This window comes from Natator depressus, chromosome 11 (genome assembly GCF_965152275.1).
Source record: "Natator depressus isolate rNatDep1 chromosome 11, rNatDep2.hap1, whole genome shotgun sequence".
Classification (NCBI taxonomy): Eukaryota; Metazoa; Chordata; order Testudines; family Cheloniidae; genus Natator; species Natator depressus.
In genome coordinates, this window is record NC_134244.1 from 62,780,637 (window position 1) to 62,800,874 (window position 20,238).

The 20,238-nt window shown below is 40.9% G+C and overlaps 1 protein-coding gene across 1 annotated transcript in view; it reads left to right on the forward strand.

Moving 5' to 3' along the window:
- CCNYL1 (cyclin Y like 1) overlaps positions 1-20,238 on the forward strand; it is a 50,650-nt gene that overhangs the window by 11,658 nt on the left and 18,754 nt on the right. Inside the window, exons 2-6 of the mRNA XM_074968022.1 lie at positions 3,002-3,076; positions 8,553-8,587; positions 10,631-10,731; positions 13,929-13,964; positions 18,419-18,470. Coding sequence (XP_074824123.1) covers positions 3,002-3,076; positions 8,553-8,587; positions 10,631-10,731; positions 13,929-13,964; positions 18,419-18,470 — 299 coding nt within the window. The remainder of the gene's footprint in view (positions 1-3,001; positions 3,077-8,552; positions 8,588-10,630; positions 10,732-13,928; positions 13,965-18,418; positions 18,471-20,238) is intronic.

Here is a 20,238-nt window from a genome sequence, read left to right on the forward strand (position 1 = left end):
CTGCTTAGCTAATGATGAAATTTAACTTGCATGGTAGATGAGAGGATTGGCATCTCGTAATGAGATACAGAGCACTTCCACTTCTGGGTTGCTGCTTTTTTCCCATCCAGGTTGGTAGTGACTGGCAGTCAAAGTAGCAACCATCTTAGCCATCCAGACAGTCACATATAAAATGTGTTGATCCTCGTCCATTTCGTAGTGGGCAGGTGTCCGTTACACAAATCCTCAAAATATTAATGTGAAGTATTAATACTCTTGTTGACAATCCTGAGCATAGAAACAAAGGAATTAATGGGTGTAGAGAGTAAACCACCCTGTCTTTTAGAGGTGGTCCTGCCAAATCATTGTTATAGCCTAATGTTCAGGACTATGAGGAAGCTTTTCATGGGCACCATGAGCACTAAACTCTCTGTGTGTGTAAAATTGTACCAAGAAATTTTGGTTTAAGTTTTTAAAAAAAAGGGGGGGTGTCAATTTTTTAAATTGATTATGACCTGTTTGAAGTGGGAGGACTGGAAGGATTAAAAAAAAAAACAAAAAAACCACCCCCAAACCTTCATATTGCTAGAAGAGCTCTTTATGCACCATATTTGTATAGTAAGGTTCAGAATTACACTGTTGTGAAACTTGCTGTGTTCAATCCTGGACTAATGTCAAAACAATACTGTTGGACTGTGATCCGTGATGTTTTAAGCCAGATATTTGGCAAATGTCCAGGGATGGAAACCAATGTAGTGTGCCATTGGGGAATCTCAGTCCTTTCTTTCAAGAGGAGTCGATTCGCCTAATCAGTAACTTGGCTTAAACTATGTCTACGCTTAGAACACTACAGCAGCACACTGCTGTAGCACGTCCATGTAGACACTCACTACAGCAACAAGGGGGGTTCTCCCAGCACTGTAGTTAATCCACCTCCCTGAGAGGTGGTAGCTAGGTCAATGGAAGAAGGTCGGCTTAACTACATCACTCAGGGATGTGGATTTTTCACACCCCTGAACAACATAGCTGGATTGACCGAACTTTTCAGTGTAGACCAGCTCTTACCATGACACACGAGGAACAGATATATTATGGGTAGATGCTACGTAGTACAGAAGGCTTGTATGTATGGACCTGGGGAAAATCCAAGTGAGATGCATGACGAACTGTCACATTATAGTAAGATGTATTATTTTGGCTACTAGATATTTAATCAGCATTTTAGTATGGGGGTGGCACCGGGATTAAGGGTGTAAACAGTTTAATCTCCGGTTTCAGAGTAACAGCTGTGTTAGTCTGTATTCGCAAAAAGAAAAGGAGTACTTGTGGCACCTTAGAGACTAACCAATTTATTTGAGCATAAGCTTTCGTGAGCTGAATGCATCCGATGAAGTGAGCTGTAGCTCATGGAAGCTTATGCTCAAATAAATTGGTTAGTCTCCAAGGTGCCACAAGTACTCCTTTTCTTTTTAGTTTAATCTCCCTTCACTTTTTCTAGGGAAAGCATATGGGGCATTTTAGGTTAGTTCGTACCCTTGAAGGAGTCACCAGCACGTTGTTTTGAGATATTAGGCTTCTTGTTCCTGGTTTGTATAGTTTATGTACTAAATGCAGCATATGTTGGAAGAGGGTTTGTCAGAGTGACCAATGTAAATAGTCAGGAATTTTGTTTCTTAGGGTGTAAGAGTGTAGTGTTTTTTTTTTTTTTTTTTTTTTAAATAGTCCCACCAGAACATACATGAATTGGATCATGAGGCATAGGTTGGTATTTCTGCAATATGAATCCCTCAGAACAACTGTTTCCCCTTTCATAAACATAGTGCCAGTTTGATATTAGCATGATGTTTACACCCCTTCAGTACTACAACTTTTCCAGGCACTGTGCCTGTCTGTCTACGTGAGTTGTAGATTCTTTTCTGATGTCTTTGATTCATCATGGCAAGAAACTAAAGCAATTTTAATTCTGACATTTCCTTACTTGACTACTTAATCTACATCAGTGTTTCATAGATTAATGGTGGAGCAGGCTCTCGTGTTCATTTCTGACTGGGTAAGATTTTTAAGTGTTCTCCCCTTCCGTCTCAAATATTCATAAATTAGATTAATTTTAGGTGATCAGGAAATGTTTAAGTTTTTTATGAGATTAGTTTTCCACTAGTGCAGGCAGAGATGTAGTTTAAAAGCCAAACTGCTTTTTAAGTATTTATCCCAGTTTGTGAAACGGCTTTTAAAGCCAGGTTAGCTTGTCCACATGGTATTCTGGGAATTGTGCGTCTGGCATAGCTTCTATAAAGGCAGGACTAGTGATGAGATGAAAATCAAACAGCTTGAGACTAAAGTGAGACTTGAGCATGCTTATGGCTAAGTAAAACCTTATTTGAAACAGATGCGAACCACCCTCATAGGAGGCACCTCATAGTGTGGTGAAACAAGCACCAAATGGAAACCTGGCTGGCTGGGAATGGGGGTGTGTGAGCAAGAGGGATCTGACAACAGCAAGTACCTTTTCAGCTTACTCTGCTTTCCATAAAATAGGATCTCCTGTACTGGGATGGGGGAATTCCTGAAGTAGGGGATAACAGGAGATCGCTTCTTAGCCCTTGTGATAGCTCCAACAAGAGGTGGCAGATCTTGCCACATCTCAGGACTGATGCTATTTACTCATATCGGGCAGCTTTTCTTTGTGGGAAAGGAAACTTTACTAAAGTGAAAAATCTGTTTTCTTAGTTTCTTTTTTTGTCCTCTACCCTAAATAACCTGGCTTGTAAATTGTACCTCCATTTGCTTATAGTTTTAAAACTGGTAGTGTAGACTTGATTTTTCTTTGGGACATTAAGCTAAAAAGCCAGGATTTTAACACTGGCTCCTTGATTTGAAAGCTGATACTGCTCTCCAAGAGTTGGACAGCCTTCAGAATGTTCACCTCAGCCTCATCAATAGTCATCCTCACTACCCCTCCGTGGTCATTTCTTCTCTGTCCACCCCAAACTGAAATTCCATCTCTTTGTCCCTTGTCTTTCAGATTTAGCCTTGGAATCAAATCCATCTGACCACCCCAGAGCAAGCACAATTTTCCTGAGCAAGTCCCAAACAGATGGTAAGCGAACGCTTGTTTCCCTTTTTGAAAGGGGGTGGGAGAACAATGAAAAATAACTGGATATTTGAACTGCGGGTCAAGCTGAGTCTTAGAAACATAAATTGCCTTTATGTTTAATCTTAGTCACAGTAAGGAGTTAGTAGCTTAAAAATTTGCAACTCTTCATAGTAGTGTCTTCATAGGCTGTCTTATTATGACAGTGCCATTTGTGCTTTATTGGCATCAAACATCAGGAGATTCAAGCTTCTTGATTCTAGTAGTCTGAGAGAATAGGTTTGCCTTATCTCATTTTGGTATTTAGTTGCAGAAAACAGTTGTCTTATGACCAGGGCTTGAAAAAATCCACTTGCAAGTGGGAAGCTTGACCCGGGGAATGATGGGCCGAAGCCATGAATTCTGTAAGGAAGACTGTCTGTTTGAAATCTGTTCAGTTTTGTAAGTGTTAAGTAGTTTCAGAAAGCACACCTATTCTTGAGCCCCCCTTAAACACATGAATAGATTTACTAACTTAAAAAAAAATCTCCTTTTCTGTGAAAGACCCACACGTTGGAAACGGACTATTCAGGGTAAACAGTGAAGCTGTCTGATCACAAAAGGCTGTCGAATGCACAAGCTAAACAAACTGGAAAAAAAATGGAGAAATATATTCTCATCTGTTAGTTACAAAAATCTGTTATTTGTAACAATAGTAGTGTTAAAAAAAAAAAAATCAGTGATTTAAACTGATTGGTCCCTTTAAGGTTCAGTTCTTTTAAAGTTTCTAACCCGTATTTGGAATGTTATCTTTGCAACCATAAGAGTTAAGGACCTACTTGCCTTGACAGAAAGCTTCAGTGTGGCTGCTGCTTGCTTATAGTTTTGCCAAAGAACAGTAGAGTTAAATTGACAAATCTGTTGGTTTCAGAGCTGCTATTCAAAATCACCCTTCTAGGGAGATTGTCATGTCAGCATCATGATTATACTGCCTGGGAAATCTCTAAGCGATAGAGGTGGGCACTGCAGTTAGTCACGGGGAAGGAAGACTCCACCTAGCTCCCACCCTACCTAAAAGCCCCCCCCGTCACCAAAAGAGAGAGGTTGGGGCAGCTGTAGAGATGAAGTTGCAAATATTAGAACTTAGTAACCAAATACCACTTTAAACTGTATCAGGGAACTTGACAAATTTGGGAATGTGGTTTCCTTCTGCAGTATGCAGTCTTTAAGCCATGCCAGAAATCTGTTAAACTATACGAAAATCCTGCTGCAGAGGCTCAGTCTTAAACATGGGTCTGACATGTTCAGTATTCCTTGGAACTGATATGTAAACCATTTGTTTTGGAAAAGTAGTATGGATCTGCTAAGTGGATTAGTAACTGTTCGTGCTATGGTGGACAGGACTTTTCCATGAGTAGAAGATGCAGAATCTTTTTTATTTCTGAACTTTTTGCCAGGTCAGTAAAATCAATGATTTCCACTTTGAGACATTAACACTTATCGGGGCCAGTTTGTTTTGCTAAAAGTGGTAGTTAGAGACTGACTGCTACTTTCTGTACAGACAGGTAGGAAGACAGTCTCTGCTTTCAGGAGCTAGCAATCCGTAAAGTCAAAGGTTGAAGGTTTGGAAAGGGGGTACGTTGTACAAGCAGCTAGCCAGACTGCTGATTATCATTCAGCTTGTCCTGTTTTTTAGAACTGTACATATAAATATCCCCCAACTGCTCCCTCTGCTTAGCCAGTTTTAGTTCTGTTTACTGCTGCTACTTTATAGTTGGCTTTTAATCCTTATTGTATTTTTAAAAAGACCAACACAGTATCAAGAGAAAATTGAAGTAGTTCCAACCCTCATGTTGACTTTCTATAACAAATAAAAGCGTGGCCAGATGGCCATGAGCATCAGCGTGTGTCATCTGTGAAATGAGAAGTCCCTTTTCACCCTCTATTAAGTCTGTGGCATAAAAAGATTGTATGACAAGTACCTCACCAAAGGCTCTTAAGTGAAGTAAGTTGTCATGGGATAAGAGAGAGGGTCCTATCATGGATTGTAACTGGTTAAAAGATAGGAAACAAAGGGTAGGAATAAATGGTCAGTTTTCAGAATGGAAAGAGGTAAATAGTGGTGTCCTCCGGGGTCTGTATTGGGACCGGTCCTATTCAACATAATCCTAAATGATCAGGAAAAAGAGGTCAACAGTAAGGTTGCAAAATTTGCAGGTGATACAAAACTTCTCAAGATAGTTAAGTCCCAGGCAGACTGTGAAATGCTACAAAAGGATCTCTCAAAACTGGGTGATTGGGCAACAAAATGACAGGTGAAATTCAATGTTGATAAATGTAAAGTAATACACATTGGCAAACATAATCCCAACTATACATATAAAATGATGGGGTCTGAACTAGCTGTTACCACTCAAGAAAGAGATCTTGGAGTCATTGTGGATAGTTCTCTGAACACATCCACTCAATGTGCAGCGGCAGTCAAAAAACACAAACAATGTTTGGAATCATTAAGAAAGGGCTAGATAAGACAAAAATATCATACCATGGATTTATATCGGGGCAGTATGTCCACATCTTGAATACTGCATGCAGATGTGGTCGCCCAATCTCAAAAAATATATATTGGACTTGGAAAATGTTCAGAAAAGGGCAACAAAAATTATTAGGGATATGGAACAGCTGCCATATGAGGAGAGATTAATAAGACTGGGACTCTTCAGCTTGGAAAAGAGACGACTAAGGGGCAGATGTGATTGAGGTGTATAAAATCATGACTAGTGTGGAGAAAGTGAATAAGGAAATGTTATTTACTCCTCATAACCCAAGAACTAGGGATCACCCAATGAAATTAACAGATTTAAAACAAAAGGAAGTAATTTCTTCACACAATGCACAGTCAGTCTGTGGAACTCTTTGCCAGAGGATGTTGTGGAGGCCAAGACTTTAACAGGGTTAAAAAAGAACTAGATAAGTTCGTGGAGGGATAGGTCCATCAATGGCTATTAGCCAGGATGGGCACAGATGTTGTCCCTAGCCTGTTTGCCAGAAGCTGGGAACGGGCAACGGGATGGATCACTGGATGGTTACCTGTTCCGTTCATTCCCTCTGAGGCACCTGACGTTGGCACTGTCGGAACACAGGATACAGAGCTAGATGGACCATTGGTCTGACCATTGTGGGGAGGGATAGCTCAGTGGTTTGAGCATTGGCCTGCTAAACCCAGCGTTGTGAGTTCAATCCTTGAGGGGGCCATTTAGGGATCTGGGGCAAAAAAGAAAAAATTTGGATGATTTAGTTGGGGATTGGTCCTGCTTTGAGCAGGGGGTTGAACTAGATGACCTCCTGAGGTCCCTTCCAACCCTGATATTCTATGATTCTATGACCCAGTATGGCCACTCTTATGACTTTGTGTGACATAATGCCATATTTAATTCAATTTAAATGTACGATCGGTTAAGGTATTTTCCTGCTTTGTGAAACATTTTATTTTCTCAGTGTGTGTTTATATCACTTCCATTTGCTGAAACAGAAGTTACAGCAAGTTCATTCAGAAGAAATACGCCTGACTAAGACTTAAGCTGGTGAGCGTCATGCAAGTGTGTCTAGGGTTTGTTAAGTAGGTAGGGTATCTTGGAAGAGACTTGGTTATGCAACGTGGTGGCAGTGAATGAACTTGTGGATCAAGTATCACCCTTCGCTCCCTTGTGGTTAATATGGAAAATAGTATTAGTCTCTGATCTGAGGGAATATAGCAGAGGTGGCAGTAAATAAAAAGATATTAAATTAAAGATCTTGTTAATGCCCAATTTGAGTGGAATTAACCCCATGCTTCTCTCTACCTTGAGAGGAGAGGAACATAAAAACGGCCATACTGGATCAGATCAAAGGTCCATCTAGCCCAGTATCCTGTCTTCCGACAGTGGCCAATGCCAGGTGCCCCAGGGGGAATGAACAGAACAAGTGATCCATCCTCTCGCCCATTCCTGGCCCCTGGCAAACAGAGGCTAGGGACACCATCTCTGTCCATCCGGGCTAATAGCCAGGACCAAAGCTATTATGGTTGATAGGTAGCAGGAGAACTCATGCCTAAATACTGATATGCACATCACTTTGTCCTTACCATTACTTAGTGTGAAAACATTATGAAAGCTGGCTACTTATTTGCTGAGTGACTGCTTTTTTATCTAGTCTAATCGTCTTTAGCGGAAATGGCTGAGTTTTTTCTGAACCTCTGAAGTCTTACCAAAACTGAGGTAGTTATCCTTGAACTGTGTGGTAGGGCCAGCATGCTGAGAATATTTTCATCTGTGCATATGAAAATTAACAGCTATTTGTAAAATGTGCCCAACTTTTACAGATAAGATAATGTCTTGAATGTAAAACTTTTATCAAGTGTTTCTGGCTGCCAAATAGTTCAGTTAGCCTCCACACATAGTTTCAAGACTACTGTACTTTTTAGAAGACTATGCAACTGAAATACTGCAATTCTTAATTGTGGCTGTAAACTGAGTTTAGGCTGTGTCATTTATGATTTTATTTGAACAACAGTATAATTTCCATTATCTGAATTGCCTTTATCCAGAAACCCTAGTTATACGAAGCCACGGTGCATCTCTACCTCCCCCACAAAAATCTCAGTTATCACCTACTGTTTGGTTAACATTAAGGTTGCAGGAACTGGGATTTGGGAGGATTTCTAGAGATGGGAGTGAGAAAAGTGAGGTGGGGGGAGAATGAGAGAACATAGGGGAGGAGAGAGCAAGGAAATGAGGGGTTCAGTGAGAAAGGACAGAGGGAGACTTGATGGATTAAGGAAAGCGAATGGGGCAGGAGGAAGGGAAAGGAAGGGAGGCAGAGGAGAGGGTGAAGGGGAGAGAATGGAAAGGAAAGAAGGAGGCAGAGCAGAGAGTAGCTGCAATGGGGAATAGCTTTCTTGGCACTGCTTGAGCGCTTCCTGGCACTGAAAGCCCCAGTGGCCGGGGCCAGTCCTACCCCTCCCTATTTGTAGTGGTGCTTGCAGAGGTTGAGGCTGTTAAGGATGCTCCTGTGGCTACTCACCATTTCCTTTTCCTTCTCTTTACCTCCCTTTGGGCTCTGTCCATGCAGCATCACCTGGCATCGCTGCAGCATGCAGGGTCAAAGCACAGGAAGGCCCAACCACTGCCTCTTGCTTCCTCTGGCTTCTAGCACTAAATGCTCTGGCACTTCCTTTTATCCAAATGCCCAGTTATCTGAAAGTTTGGCTGTCCCCAGGTCATTTGGATAAGTGGGAGCGGACTTATTAGTAATGGCTTTGTGAAACATTTAAAAAACAAGTGTATTGATTAATTTGTCCTCAAAACTGAATTCCTGATATGGAAAGTACAAGAGCTAAAATAGCATCGTGTGTGTTGCTTGTTTATATTTTGGGAAAACAATATAGCTTGCTTGATACCACTGTGTGCCTTGCTATGGAACTTCTGAATTTATAACTGAGTTCATTTTCTTCCCCCATTCCTAGTGCGAGAGAAGAGGAAGAGTAACCACATCAATCATGTAAGTAAACAGCATCTTACGTCTGATGGTTTGTTTTAAGGGATACTGTCAACTTGGAACCTAGTCATTTCAAAAACAAAATCAGAGTAGCTGTAGGTCCTTTATGTACCCCAAAGTCCCTGCTAATTTTATTGATTATACAATTACCTTTTCCAAGTTTAAAAACCCCCACAATTATTTTTCCTACATTGCTGTGTGAAAGATTACGCAAATGGAGGAAACAGACACAGGAGAGTACAGTGATGAGTGAGCTGTCAAAGCACAAAATAGCATTTTTTTTTCAGTTCTACTGACCTTGTGTATTAATTATAAACAGTCGTAGGGGAAAAATTCAGACAAGTGTGTTTCTTTAGTTGATGTCTCTTTAAAGCAGAAGTAAAACCAGGTACATTTTAAAAGCTGAGATGACAAGCTATTTAAATCTTAATTCGAGAAAGATTTGCTATTATGAGTGATGCTATCTAAAGGCAATTTTAGGAAATGAAGCTAGTCTTCACTGAAGTAATGACTTTTCTTCAATGCAAACTCTCTTGTTAAAAGGAATTAAAAATTGAGCGATGGTGTCTAATAAACAGAAGGAGGTGCTCTGACTCTTCAGAAGTGCTGAGCATAGTAGCATTGAATTCAGTGAGAGCTGCAAGGATTCAGCACCTCTGGAAATTGGGCCCATGATAACCTAACAGTAACTTTTTAGTAGGCAAAACTGTTCTGATCTTCTCATTTGCTGATACTTCGCACATCTAGCTCACGTCCCTTTTTTTTCCTTTTTGACATCGCACCAGAGAGAAATGCATGAGACTTTCTTATGCCACTGAACAGTAGGTCAAGGAGATGTCTTCTAATACTTATGTCTTCTCACACTTAAATTAGTAAAACTACCTTGGTGCTGAAGCTTTTTGGATGTGCCCTTGAAAGTAAAATGTATATGCCCACATCGGTAGCACAACGACTTGTGTATTTTGTCATTCTTATTTTCATATATTTTTTTGTTTATATTAAGTTCCAGTTTTGTCTGCCAAAACTCGGGTTGAAGACTTTCTTGGTTTTGCTGAAGGACTTAAGAACTGCCATGGGATTTTTCCCCAGGCCTCAGTGGAGGGAGTGAAGGGTGTTGGAGCTTACACAGCTTTCTCAGTGACTGAGGTTTGGTATTAAGTAGAGGTTGGCAAACCTTAAACTGTTCAGTTAAATCTCTTCAACCTGATTGTGAGGTCATGTCGCTTTAGTTGTTCAGGGAGTCCTCCAAGAAAAAGAGGGAAATCAAATCCTGACATTTTTAATACTAAAAGGCAGAAAAATCCTTTAAATATTTTTTTAAACAATCAGACCTTTTTCATACATCCGACACTACGTAGTTGGAGGACAGGAAGTGAGTTATGCCTTACTAGGGAAGAGTCACTTATTGGTAATGAAATTATCAATGTTGCATCCTTCAGCATGCTTCGGTTTCTTCTGAGGTTTCCTATCTGAAGTACAGACTTTTCTTTGCTTGAGATTACAGCTGCAGACTAAAACAAAGATCTCCAGATAGCTCACATTCTGGTTCAAAATGATAAACCAGGTACAAGGAAGAGATTAATGTTATGAAGGTTTATGGAAGTGTTGGGATTTAAAGGGAGGATGGAGTGCCCAGAAAATGGGAGCATGTTTAAAGTGCGGGGTGTGGTATAAAAAGGGGATAAACAAGGAGTGGAAGAAGGAGATATGGGAGCAGTTGGCATAGAGGAAGTAGATAAATGTATTAAAGGAGGGAAAAGGCTGATAGAAACTAAAATTAGAACTCTAATGTTTTTTGTCTTATGTTTATGTACATGAACATTTCTGTATGTGTTGCAGAATTAACAGCATCTTGAATAACTGTACTGATATAGGGCAGCTTAGACACAAAGAGCATTCATCTGCAAGTGCCTTCTAGTTGCCACTTAGTATCCATCTACATCATTTTGGATGTGTTGATGAAGTTGTACGCTCAGAACCCAAACTTCTGTAAACAAACTTGTAGAAGCACTTTTCTTACATTTGTTTGGTGGTGGTTTTTTTTAGGTTTCTCCAGGGCAACTTACGAAAAAGTATAGCTCATGCTCAACCATATTTATAGATGACAGCACAGTCAGCCAGCCTAATCTTAGAAGCACAATAAAATGGTAAGTACCATTCTGATCATGCAAGAGGCAGAGTGACGTTGCAGGCTTTGAGCCTGGGATTGGCTAATCATGCTGGTCTCTGTCAGTCAAGACATTCAGCTGGCTCTGATTTGACAGTTCATCCCTGACAGTTTGGACACGGAAAGGGACTTGGGGCTAGCAGGGTTTTGGGAGGCGTGAGGACTGAGCTTTTCCCTTGCCATCCGGTAATGCCGCTTAAGGTGTTTTCACATGTCAGGGCTTGTCTGCATAGGACATTACTTCATGGCAAGCTAGTGTACTGTAGATTCACACTGCTGCACACTAATGTCCTGTGTAGACAAGACTTAGTTTAAACCACGCTCAGTTCACTTGATAATGATTTTGTGCAGAACTGGAGCATCGATATTGAATAAAAGGGGGCTTTTTAATTCTTTAAAATGAAAGCAAAGCAAAAACTCTGGATTGAAAAATGGGAAGTAGTTGTGTGGCATTCCGTGTAATAGTCCTTTGGAACTTCTTCCCAAGCTGCCTGTGGTGCTAGTCTGCCCTCTAGTGGTAACAGACTATACCTAGTGCGTAGTTTTAGCTCTGGTTCCACAGTCGTCGTCATGTATTTGAGTCTAGTTCTAAAACGTCTTTCATCTAAAAAGAATTGACTCTACAGCCTCTGTTGTTCCCCGTCTGAGGCTTCTTTTTGATCCACGTGCTGCTGATGGCATAATGAGAACTAGTTTCATACACAGCTGGTAGGGAGCCAAAGCTGAGAAGTGATTTTCCTTTCCTTGATGCAACATAGAGGAAGACTTGGTAGCTCCCCCAAGGCATTGCACCTGCAGACAGATGCTAAAGTTTGAACAAATTTTGGAAGTGCATTAAGCTGCTGGCTTGGCTGTTGAAATCCAGACCTGAAAGTGAGACAGCTGCATGATGCACTGCTGCTGCTTGGCCAGAAGGGAGGTGCTGAAGGGGAGGAGTTCAAACCAGCCCATCCCCTCTTGTCCTCTCTCACCTTGCCATATGCCTGGCTGTCCTTTTAGCAATGGGTTAGATGGCCTGTTGGGCATGTCTGACTTTGTTTGGGACTTGATAAGTTTCTTCTTTTGGTAGGACTCTAAGGTTAGACTAGTAGAGGGCTGTGCGGCTCAGAATTGTAATGGGATTAGGAAGCTGCACTTCCAGCTTGCCTCTCACATCTGATCCAGACAAATAGAACTGTCAGACTTGTTTCAGAAGGAAGTCTTCCAGCCGAAGTGGAAAACGGAATCACCAGTTCCCCTTTTATTGGCCAGTACTAGCAATGAGTCACTGCCCTCTGAAGGCTGTTTCATTGCCCATGTGAAATGACTTGTTCAAGTTGGCAGTCACAACTGTTGTGGCCAGGACTGAACGGGCAAGAGTGAACTCTATTCCCGTCCGCCTCTGGGGTTCTGACTGACACTCCATGGTGGGGAAACGGACACTGGAGTTGCCCCTTATGCCCTTTTTCTCTGATTATACGGATACTTTAGTCTCTACTGCTGTCAATTTAGTGTTTCATGATATTAAATTCATTACTCTGAATGTTGTGGCTTTTTAAATTTTGTACTTTTACTCAAACAAAGGGTTGTATCAAATCTCAGCAAGTGTAAGGAGAACAATTTTGTTGCATGCGTTATAGGGCTTTAACTGTATTGGTACACCCACACCCCCCAGTATAAATGTGCTTATATCTGTTTTGGGCAGGGGGAACAAACTATACCAGCATAAGGCACATTTTGGTGTACCTGTGTCCATGCTGCGTATCATACTGCTATGACGCCATCAGTAAAAATAAATCATAGCCCATAACTGACCATCGCTATAGCAAAACCTGTGTGGACCAGCTTTTCTCTGCACTCTACACTCTGAGGAGCTGCGGTACCCTTCAGTCAGTTCTGAACAATCCACTGACTAAATGCAGTGTCCTTTGATTTTAGTTTTATAAAGCATATGGAAAGGGGACATCAGCTAAAAATCACTTGTCTAAAAATTTTGACTCAAGGTTATTGTGACTGAAATTACAACCGTTTTTTCCAGACTTCTGACTTTGTACACGAGACATTATAGTCAGTTTTACTACCTACCTTGTTTTTGTGGGTCTTATACACAGTAGAAAACAAGCAAAAAAAATTTGGCAGGGGAGCTTGGGCAGGTGAAGTACTGAAATGTTTAAAATCAGATCTTGAGGATATACTATGAATGTAAAATGCTCCTTTGTAGCGAGGGAATTTCCAAATTGAAGCTCAGCATACATGTAATTGTCTTTTTGTCTCCGCGTGAGTCACAGTTTTTAAGGCTGCTCATTTCTTAGAAACCCCCATACAGAAGAACCTAGGCCCAATTGGATGATTTAAAGATAAAGTGAGACTCTTACTCAGAATTTTCTTTGGCCAGTTTTTGGAAACTAAGAAGACAACAGATCTAATTTAGAGGGTTAATGGTGAGCTAGGTATAAAATAAAAACATGACAAATTTAAAATGACAGTTTATAACTGAATAGTTTATTTTGCTAGTCTAGTGGTGTCCTGTTAATAAATGTGGACGTGTTTATTTTCAAAGCATGATACTGTCAGTATAACTCAGAATCAATAACTTGATTTGTTTCTGGTATATGTCGGTACCATACAGTGGTGGGTGCTAGCCTCTTTCCACCATTGCATCTGTTCCACTTATATGGCGCACGTCGCTGTAGTGTTTGAATACCATTATGGACTGGCTGCTTTCTGGTTGTGGAAGGAATAGGTGTTTCAGCCAATAAGCCCATCTTACCATTAAAGTACACTGTTTTTAAAAAAAACAAAAAAAAAAAACTTCAAAGGGAGCTTATGATGAGCTGGCTTCTGGCATGCTGAAGCTTTTACGCTTGTTGCCAGTGGTTAATCAGACATGCATTCAGCTAGGTGCCACAGACTTTTTTTATGATACAAAGATGTATATATGTCATTTTGAAATGAGTTCAGCTATTGTGTCTGTCTTGGTTAACTTCCGTTCACAGGAGAGAACCAGAACCAGGGAATGAGAACTTAAGAAAAAAATGTATTTGGGAGATGGGGAATCACTAATTTCATTTCAACATCAGAAATAGAATAAAGTCATACTGTAAATGGGTTCTAGAAATCTGTTTTTGTCCTGAGCAACATCTGTGTCAAGGCAGAATATGCTTTGTAAAATAACCATTTTTCCCCCTTTCCTCACAGTGTGACGTTAGCAATATACTACCACATAAAGAACAGGTGAGCACTCTCTAAACTTCTCTCTCTAGTTAAGCAAAATCATAACTAGCTTAACAACAAGCAGCAGTTGTATGTCCCAGTCATTTGAGCTGTTGTTAGCATAATTAGTAATAATTTTTAGGTTCAAAACATCATACAGTTTTATGGAGCCTCTGCTTTTCCCTCATAGTTATGTCATAGGCTGATGGACCTTGTAAAACAATGGTTATGTTCAATATTACGTCAAGGGTGAAGCACAAAAATTAAAGTGGCAGTGTTGGAAAAACATACTGAACTTGTTCTAAAACCTGCTCCTGCTTTTAAGTGTACCAGCACTTGATCTGGGCTTTGGCTTGCCTCCTTCTAAGTAAAATGGGGTTTAGATTGTTACAATTTAGATGTTCATAAGAAAATTTTGCCCTGTGTACTACATTAATATGCAAATACCACATATTAGAATCCTAGAATATCAGGGTTGGAAGGGACCTCAGGAGGTCATCTAGTCCAACCCCCTGCTCAAAGCAGGACCCATCCCCAACTAAATCATCCCAGCCAGGGCTTTGTCAAGCCTGACCTTAAAAACCTCAAAGGAAGGAGATTTTACCACCTCCCTTGGTAATGCATTCCAGTGCTTCACCACCCTCCTAGTGGAAAAAGTTTTTCCTAATATCCAACCTAAACCTCCCCCACTGCAACTTGAGACCATTACTCCTTTTTCTGTCATCTGCTACCACTGAGAACAGTCTATATCCATCCTCTTTGGAACCCCCTTTCAGATAGTTGAAAGAGGCTATTAAATCCCCCCTCATTCTTCTCTTTCACAGACTAAACAAGCCCAGTTCCCTCAGCCTCTCCTCATAAGTCATGTGTTCCCATCCCCTAATCATTTTTGTTGCCCTCTGCTGAACGTGTTCCAATTTTTCCACATCCTTCTTGTAGTGTGGGGCCCAAAACTGGACACAGTACTCCAGATGAGGCCTCACCAATGTCAAATAGGGAGGAATGATCACATCCCTCGGTCTGCTGGCAATGCCCCTACTTATACAGCCCAAAATACCGTTAGCCTTCTTGGCAACAAGGGCACATGGTTGACTCATATCCAGCTTCTCATCCACTGTAACCCCTAGGCAGAACTGCTGCCTAGCCATTCGGTCCCTAGTCTGTAGCAGTACATGGGATTCTTCCGTCCTAAGTGCAGGACTCTGCACTTGTCCTTGTTGAACCTCATCAGATTTCTTTTGGCCCAATCCTCTAATTTGTCTAGGTCCCTTTGTAGCCTATCCTTACCCTCCCGCGTATCTACCACTCCTCCCAGTTTAGTGTTATCTGCAAATTTGCTGAGGGTGCAGTCCACGCCATCCTCCAGATCATTAATGAAGATATTGAACAAAACCGGCCCCAGGACCGACCCTTGGGCCACTCCGCTTGATACCGGCTGCCAACTAGACATGGAGCCATTGATCACTACCCGTTGAGCCCGATGATCTAGCCAGCTTTCTATCCACCTTATAGTCCATTCATCCAGCCCATACTTCTTTAACTTGCTGGCAAGAATACTGTGGGAGACCGTATCAAAAGCTTTGCTAAAGTCAAGGAATAACACGACCACTGCGTTCCCCTCATCCACAGAGCCAGTTATCTCGTCATAGAAGGCAATTAGATTAGTCGGGCATGACTTGCCCTTGGTGAATCCATGTTGACTGTTCCTGATCACCTTCCTCACCTCCAAGTGCTTCAAAATGGTTTCCTTGAGGACCTCCTCCATGATTTTTCCAGGGATTCAGGTGAGGCTGACTGGCCTGTAGTTCCCCAGATCTTCCTCCTTCCCTTTTTAAAAGATGGGCACTACATTAGCCTTTTTCCAGTCGTCCGGGACCTCCCCCGATTGCCATCAGTTTTCAAAGATAATGGCCAATGGCTCTGCAATCACATCTGCCAACTCCTTTAGCACTCTCGGATGCAGCGCATCCGGCCCCATGGACTTGTGCTCGTCCAGCTTTTCTAAATAGTCCCGAACCATTTCTTTCTCCACAGAGAGCTGGTCCCCTCCTCCCCATACTGTGCTGCCCAGTGCAGTAGTCTGGGATCTGACCTTGTTCGTGAAGACAGAGGCAAAAAAAGCATTGAGTACATTAGCTTTTTCCACATCCTCTGTCACTAGGTTGCCTCCCTCATTCAGTAAGGGGCCCACGCTTTCCTTGACTTTCTTCTTGTTGCTAACATACCTGAAGAAACCCTTCTTGTTACTCTTAACATCTCTTGCTAGCTGCAACTCCAAGTGTAATTTGGCCTTCCTGATTTCCCTCCTGCATGCCTGAGCAATATTTCTATACTCTTCCCTGGTCATTTGTCCAATCTTCCACTTCTTGTAAGCTTCTTTTTTGTGTTTAAGGTCAACAAGGATTTCACTGTTAAGCCAAGCTGGCCGCCTGCCATATTTACTATTCTTTCTACACATTGGGATGGTTTGTCCCTGTAACCTCAATAAGGATTCTTTATGATCTAATCCCTTTCCATGGTATGACGCTTAATATTTGAATTGGGAAGTGAAGCTTGAGCCTTGTAGAACATTTTGCCATTCAAATGAAGCTGCTAGCGCTGCCCTTTCAGAGAATGAAAATAGAGAAGAACACGAACTGTCTGATCATGTATTAAACAATCAGCAGCTTCTTAAAAACAAGCCAGATCATGTCTATAAGATCTGGCAGCAGAGGGGTGCCAGCCATCTCTCTGTCATTGTCCCTCTTTGTGAAGATCTCACTTTTGTAGAGTTGGGATCTGCTACAGTCTTTCTTTTACTAGAGGGCTTACCTAAGATTAACTACCTTGAGAGAACTGCCAGTGTGATGGCAGAGACTAGTTCCTAGAGTAAACCACAAATGTCTGGGGACTGTCTAGGCTAGCCTTTACAGTCCTATAAACTGCCTCGATCAATTATGAATAGATTAATTTGAGGTTAAAAAAAACTCAGGGCGGAGAGTGGGCAGTCCCAAGAGTGGCGTGGGGTGGAGGCGGGATGCATGTAATCTTAACTTCATCCCCACAGGTTTTACAGAGCTCTTCTTCTTAGGGAAGGGAGAATACCCTTGAAAGGTATCCACCCTTCTTGATGGGCAAAAATGGGGCATGTTTTAACACTGTTAGCTCAATTGAGTTAGTGTAACATGTTTGAAAAGCACTTTTCATGTTTGAGGTCTTGTATAGCCTAGGATTTAAGATGTGATGTTAGCTAACATGCTGATACGTACCAAGTCTTTTGTAGACAAGACATACTGCCTTTAACGTATGTTAAACTAATCTAGTAAACGTCTAAGGGAAGCCTAGGCTTCAGTGTGGCCAGCAAACATGGCTTCAAATGTGCTAGCCTGCGGAACAGTAAGAGGGCTTTTCAGTCATATTCAGCTAACTTAATTCAGCTAACACAATTGAAAAAAAAATACATCAGGGCCTTGTCTTTACTAGAAAAAAAGGTGTATTTTCTAAAGCACATTAGCTAGCATGCTAAAATCCTACTGTAGGCAAGGCTGTTGTAGTTTTATGAACATTAGCTGGCTGAGGTAGACTCTGGGGAGCAAAGGTTTTATTCTGATTAGCTAACACAAGTTAAAAATATAGTGGCTTTGCCTATACTAGGATTTTAACATGTATTAATGATCACACCATTTTTCCTAGTGAGGACAGGGCCAATGGGAGTTCCCAGGCGTAGCTGCAGCTGAGGGAGTCACTCTTGTAATGCTTGCTATATCTTCCCTGGAAAAAAGGTGCTTTTGACATTGAGATAGTTAACTCAAGTTAACTGTGTTGTAAAATCCTAGTAGAGACAAGGTGAAGGTAGTTTTTTGCCTTGATGCCACTAGTTGAGGTCAACGCTATAGCCCTCACATGGGGTTTGTCTCAACTAGCTACATTGAGCGCAAACCACCTGTGCTTTGTCTCTGCTAGGATTTTACATCAAGACAGCTCACTCAAGTTAGCGGTTTCAATGTAAAAACATGTTTTTGGTTTTTTGCGGCAAAGACCTAGCAGTAGGTCCATTGGCACCATGCTGCCAGGGCCTGTCACATTATATTTAGCTGTCACATTATATTTAGCTGCAGCGTGCATCGTATGACTGTATGAGAAGTGTTACTTTATAATGAGATGAAAGTTTGTTTTCAGAAGAGCTTATACAGTAAATACATTTAATATAATGTCAACTCTAGGGCCTTTATGCAGATACTTAATTTAATTTCTGGTAGTGAGAACATAGCTAGCTGTTCACATACTTGATTTTGCTTATTAAATTCTTTCAGTTATGGAAAATCTCTTCATAACCACGCTGATAGGATTGCAGCAAAACCTAGCGCCAAATTCCAGGAAAAACCTGCAAAACTAAAAAATGTGCTTTAATGTGGTGAACAATTTTTACAGTATCAAATGCTTTGCTCTGCCAATAGTTAAACTCCATTGGTAAAATGCGTACTCTTGTTTGATAGAGATTCAGTCAGATCATTGGATATTTTTGATGAAAAATCGCATCCTCTCACGGTAAGTGTAATTTTTTTAGCTTATTTTTTTTGTTGTTGTTGTTGTTACTCATGTGTTTATTTTCATCCTTGTCGGTCTTGTATATTCAATATAAATAGCATTCACTTCAAAAGAGTAAAGTCACCTTTTTTAAAATTACTTTTTGTTAATATAGATCTAAGTGCAGGCAAAGTTATGTGGTCTTCTCCTCTTGGAGCTTCTAAAACCAAATTGGTTTATGAATAGATGACCAACTAGTATGTCAATAGGCAATTGCAATGTACCCTTCACTTTTCCTCATGGTATTTGAAGAATAAGATGTGACAAAGTGAAGTGGTGACATTTAACATGCATCATGTTAGTTCCATGTTTATTCTGATTCTTACTATTCCCTGTGTCTGTTTTTTGTTTTTAACACTATTTCGTGCCGAGCACTTGGTCAAGGCTGTATAATCATTTTGGAGGAAGCATGCTTTACCTTTACAGCCTTTGTGCCTAACCTTTAAGTGATAGCAAATAGGAGTACATAGTTCATAAAGCATCACACAAAGCAGGAGACGGTGAGTCTGGCCTTTAATGAACCTGAAAGGCAAAATTTTAAAGTAAATACGCTTAACGTCTCTTACCCTGGCAGTTTGAGGCATTCAACATATTATTCTAAAGTTATTAGTTTTCATGCTCCTGTTTACAGACAAGTCTTCTAAGGTACAAACCTGATAGTAGATTTGAGCTGAAGACTCTGCGCTTCAGCGTGCAGTTGTTGAGTGGTGTCAAGTTGACTGCCTTGCAGAGTCCTGGTCATTTACTTTGTTTTCCTTTTCATCAGGATTGAACTTAGAAGTGTCTGTGCTGGTTTAAAAGACTTTTGTGGTTTTAAAAAAAAAAAAAGTTTCTTTCAAATATTTAAACAGATACAGCTTTGATTAATCTTCCTGCCAGATCCTAAAAATATGCTTTAGTATTAACATAACTATTAATGTTAAAAATATAAATGATATTTCTGGTGTGGGGTGTGTGTATTGACTTATAGTAGTTGAGTTTCATACTTTTTAAAGTAACTTTACAAATCATTCTTTACAGTGTCTGTGTAGTGGCGGTGTTTGACCTCTAGTATCTAAAACTTCTTTAAAAGCAGTTTAATTTGGCAAAAGAATTATTCTGTAAAGATACCTTCCATAGAGGAGTATCAACTCTGTGTGAGGTAGGCAGAAATCTGCAAGCTCTACATCTTTTCTGTCCCTAAAGACAGTGATAATGAGTAGGAGTGCAGGCCACCTCTGCCTGTTGACCACTTGTCACCACAGAGATTAAGCTTTTGAAATTTTACATTCCTGCTTGTATCTCTTCAACAGATGTTTCAGTACCACATCATCCTGTCCAGCTTTGACTGTTCCCGATATCCTTTTCCATGACCCTCCCTGCCTTCCAGTCAGATCATAACTCTTTCCTTCACTTTTCCCCCTTTTATTTCCCTCCTGAATCTGCTGGCCTAAGATCATCAGTAGGATTCCAGTGTCCAGCAGCCTCTGAGGAATCCTGATTCTGTGTCCTGTGTTTTATTTCCGGTGTCAGGCACTTCAGGTAGCTTTGCCTTAGAGTTCACTCACTCCACTGCTACTTGCTTCTAGAATTCCTTTGTCTGTTTTGGATATCATCCTCTGTTTCAGCCACTTGGGACAGGAGAAAAGCATCCCTTCTTCCCTCCTTTAAATCCCCCAGAAACTTATGAATCTGGCTCAGTGATTTGAAGGAGAAATCCTTGGATTGTGTGGCAGAGTCACGTTTGACA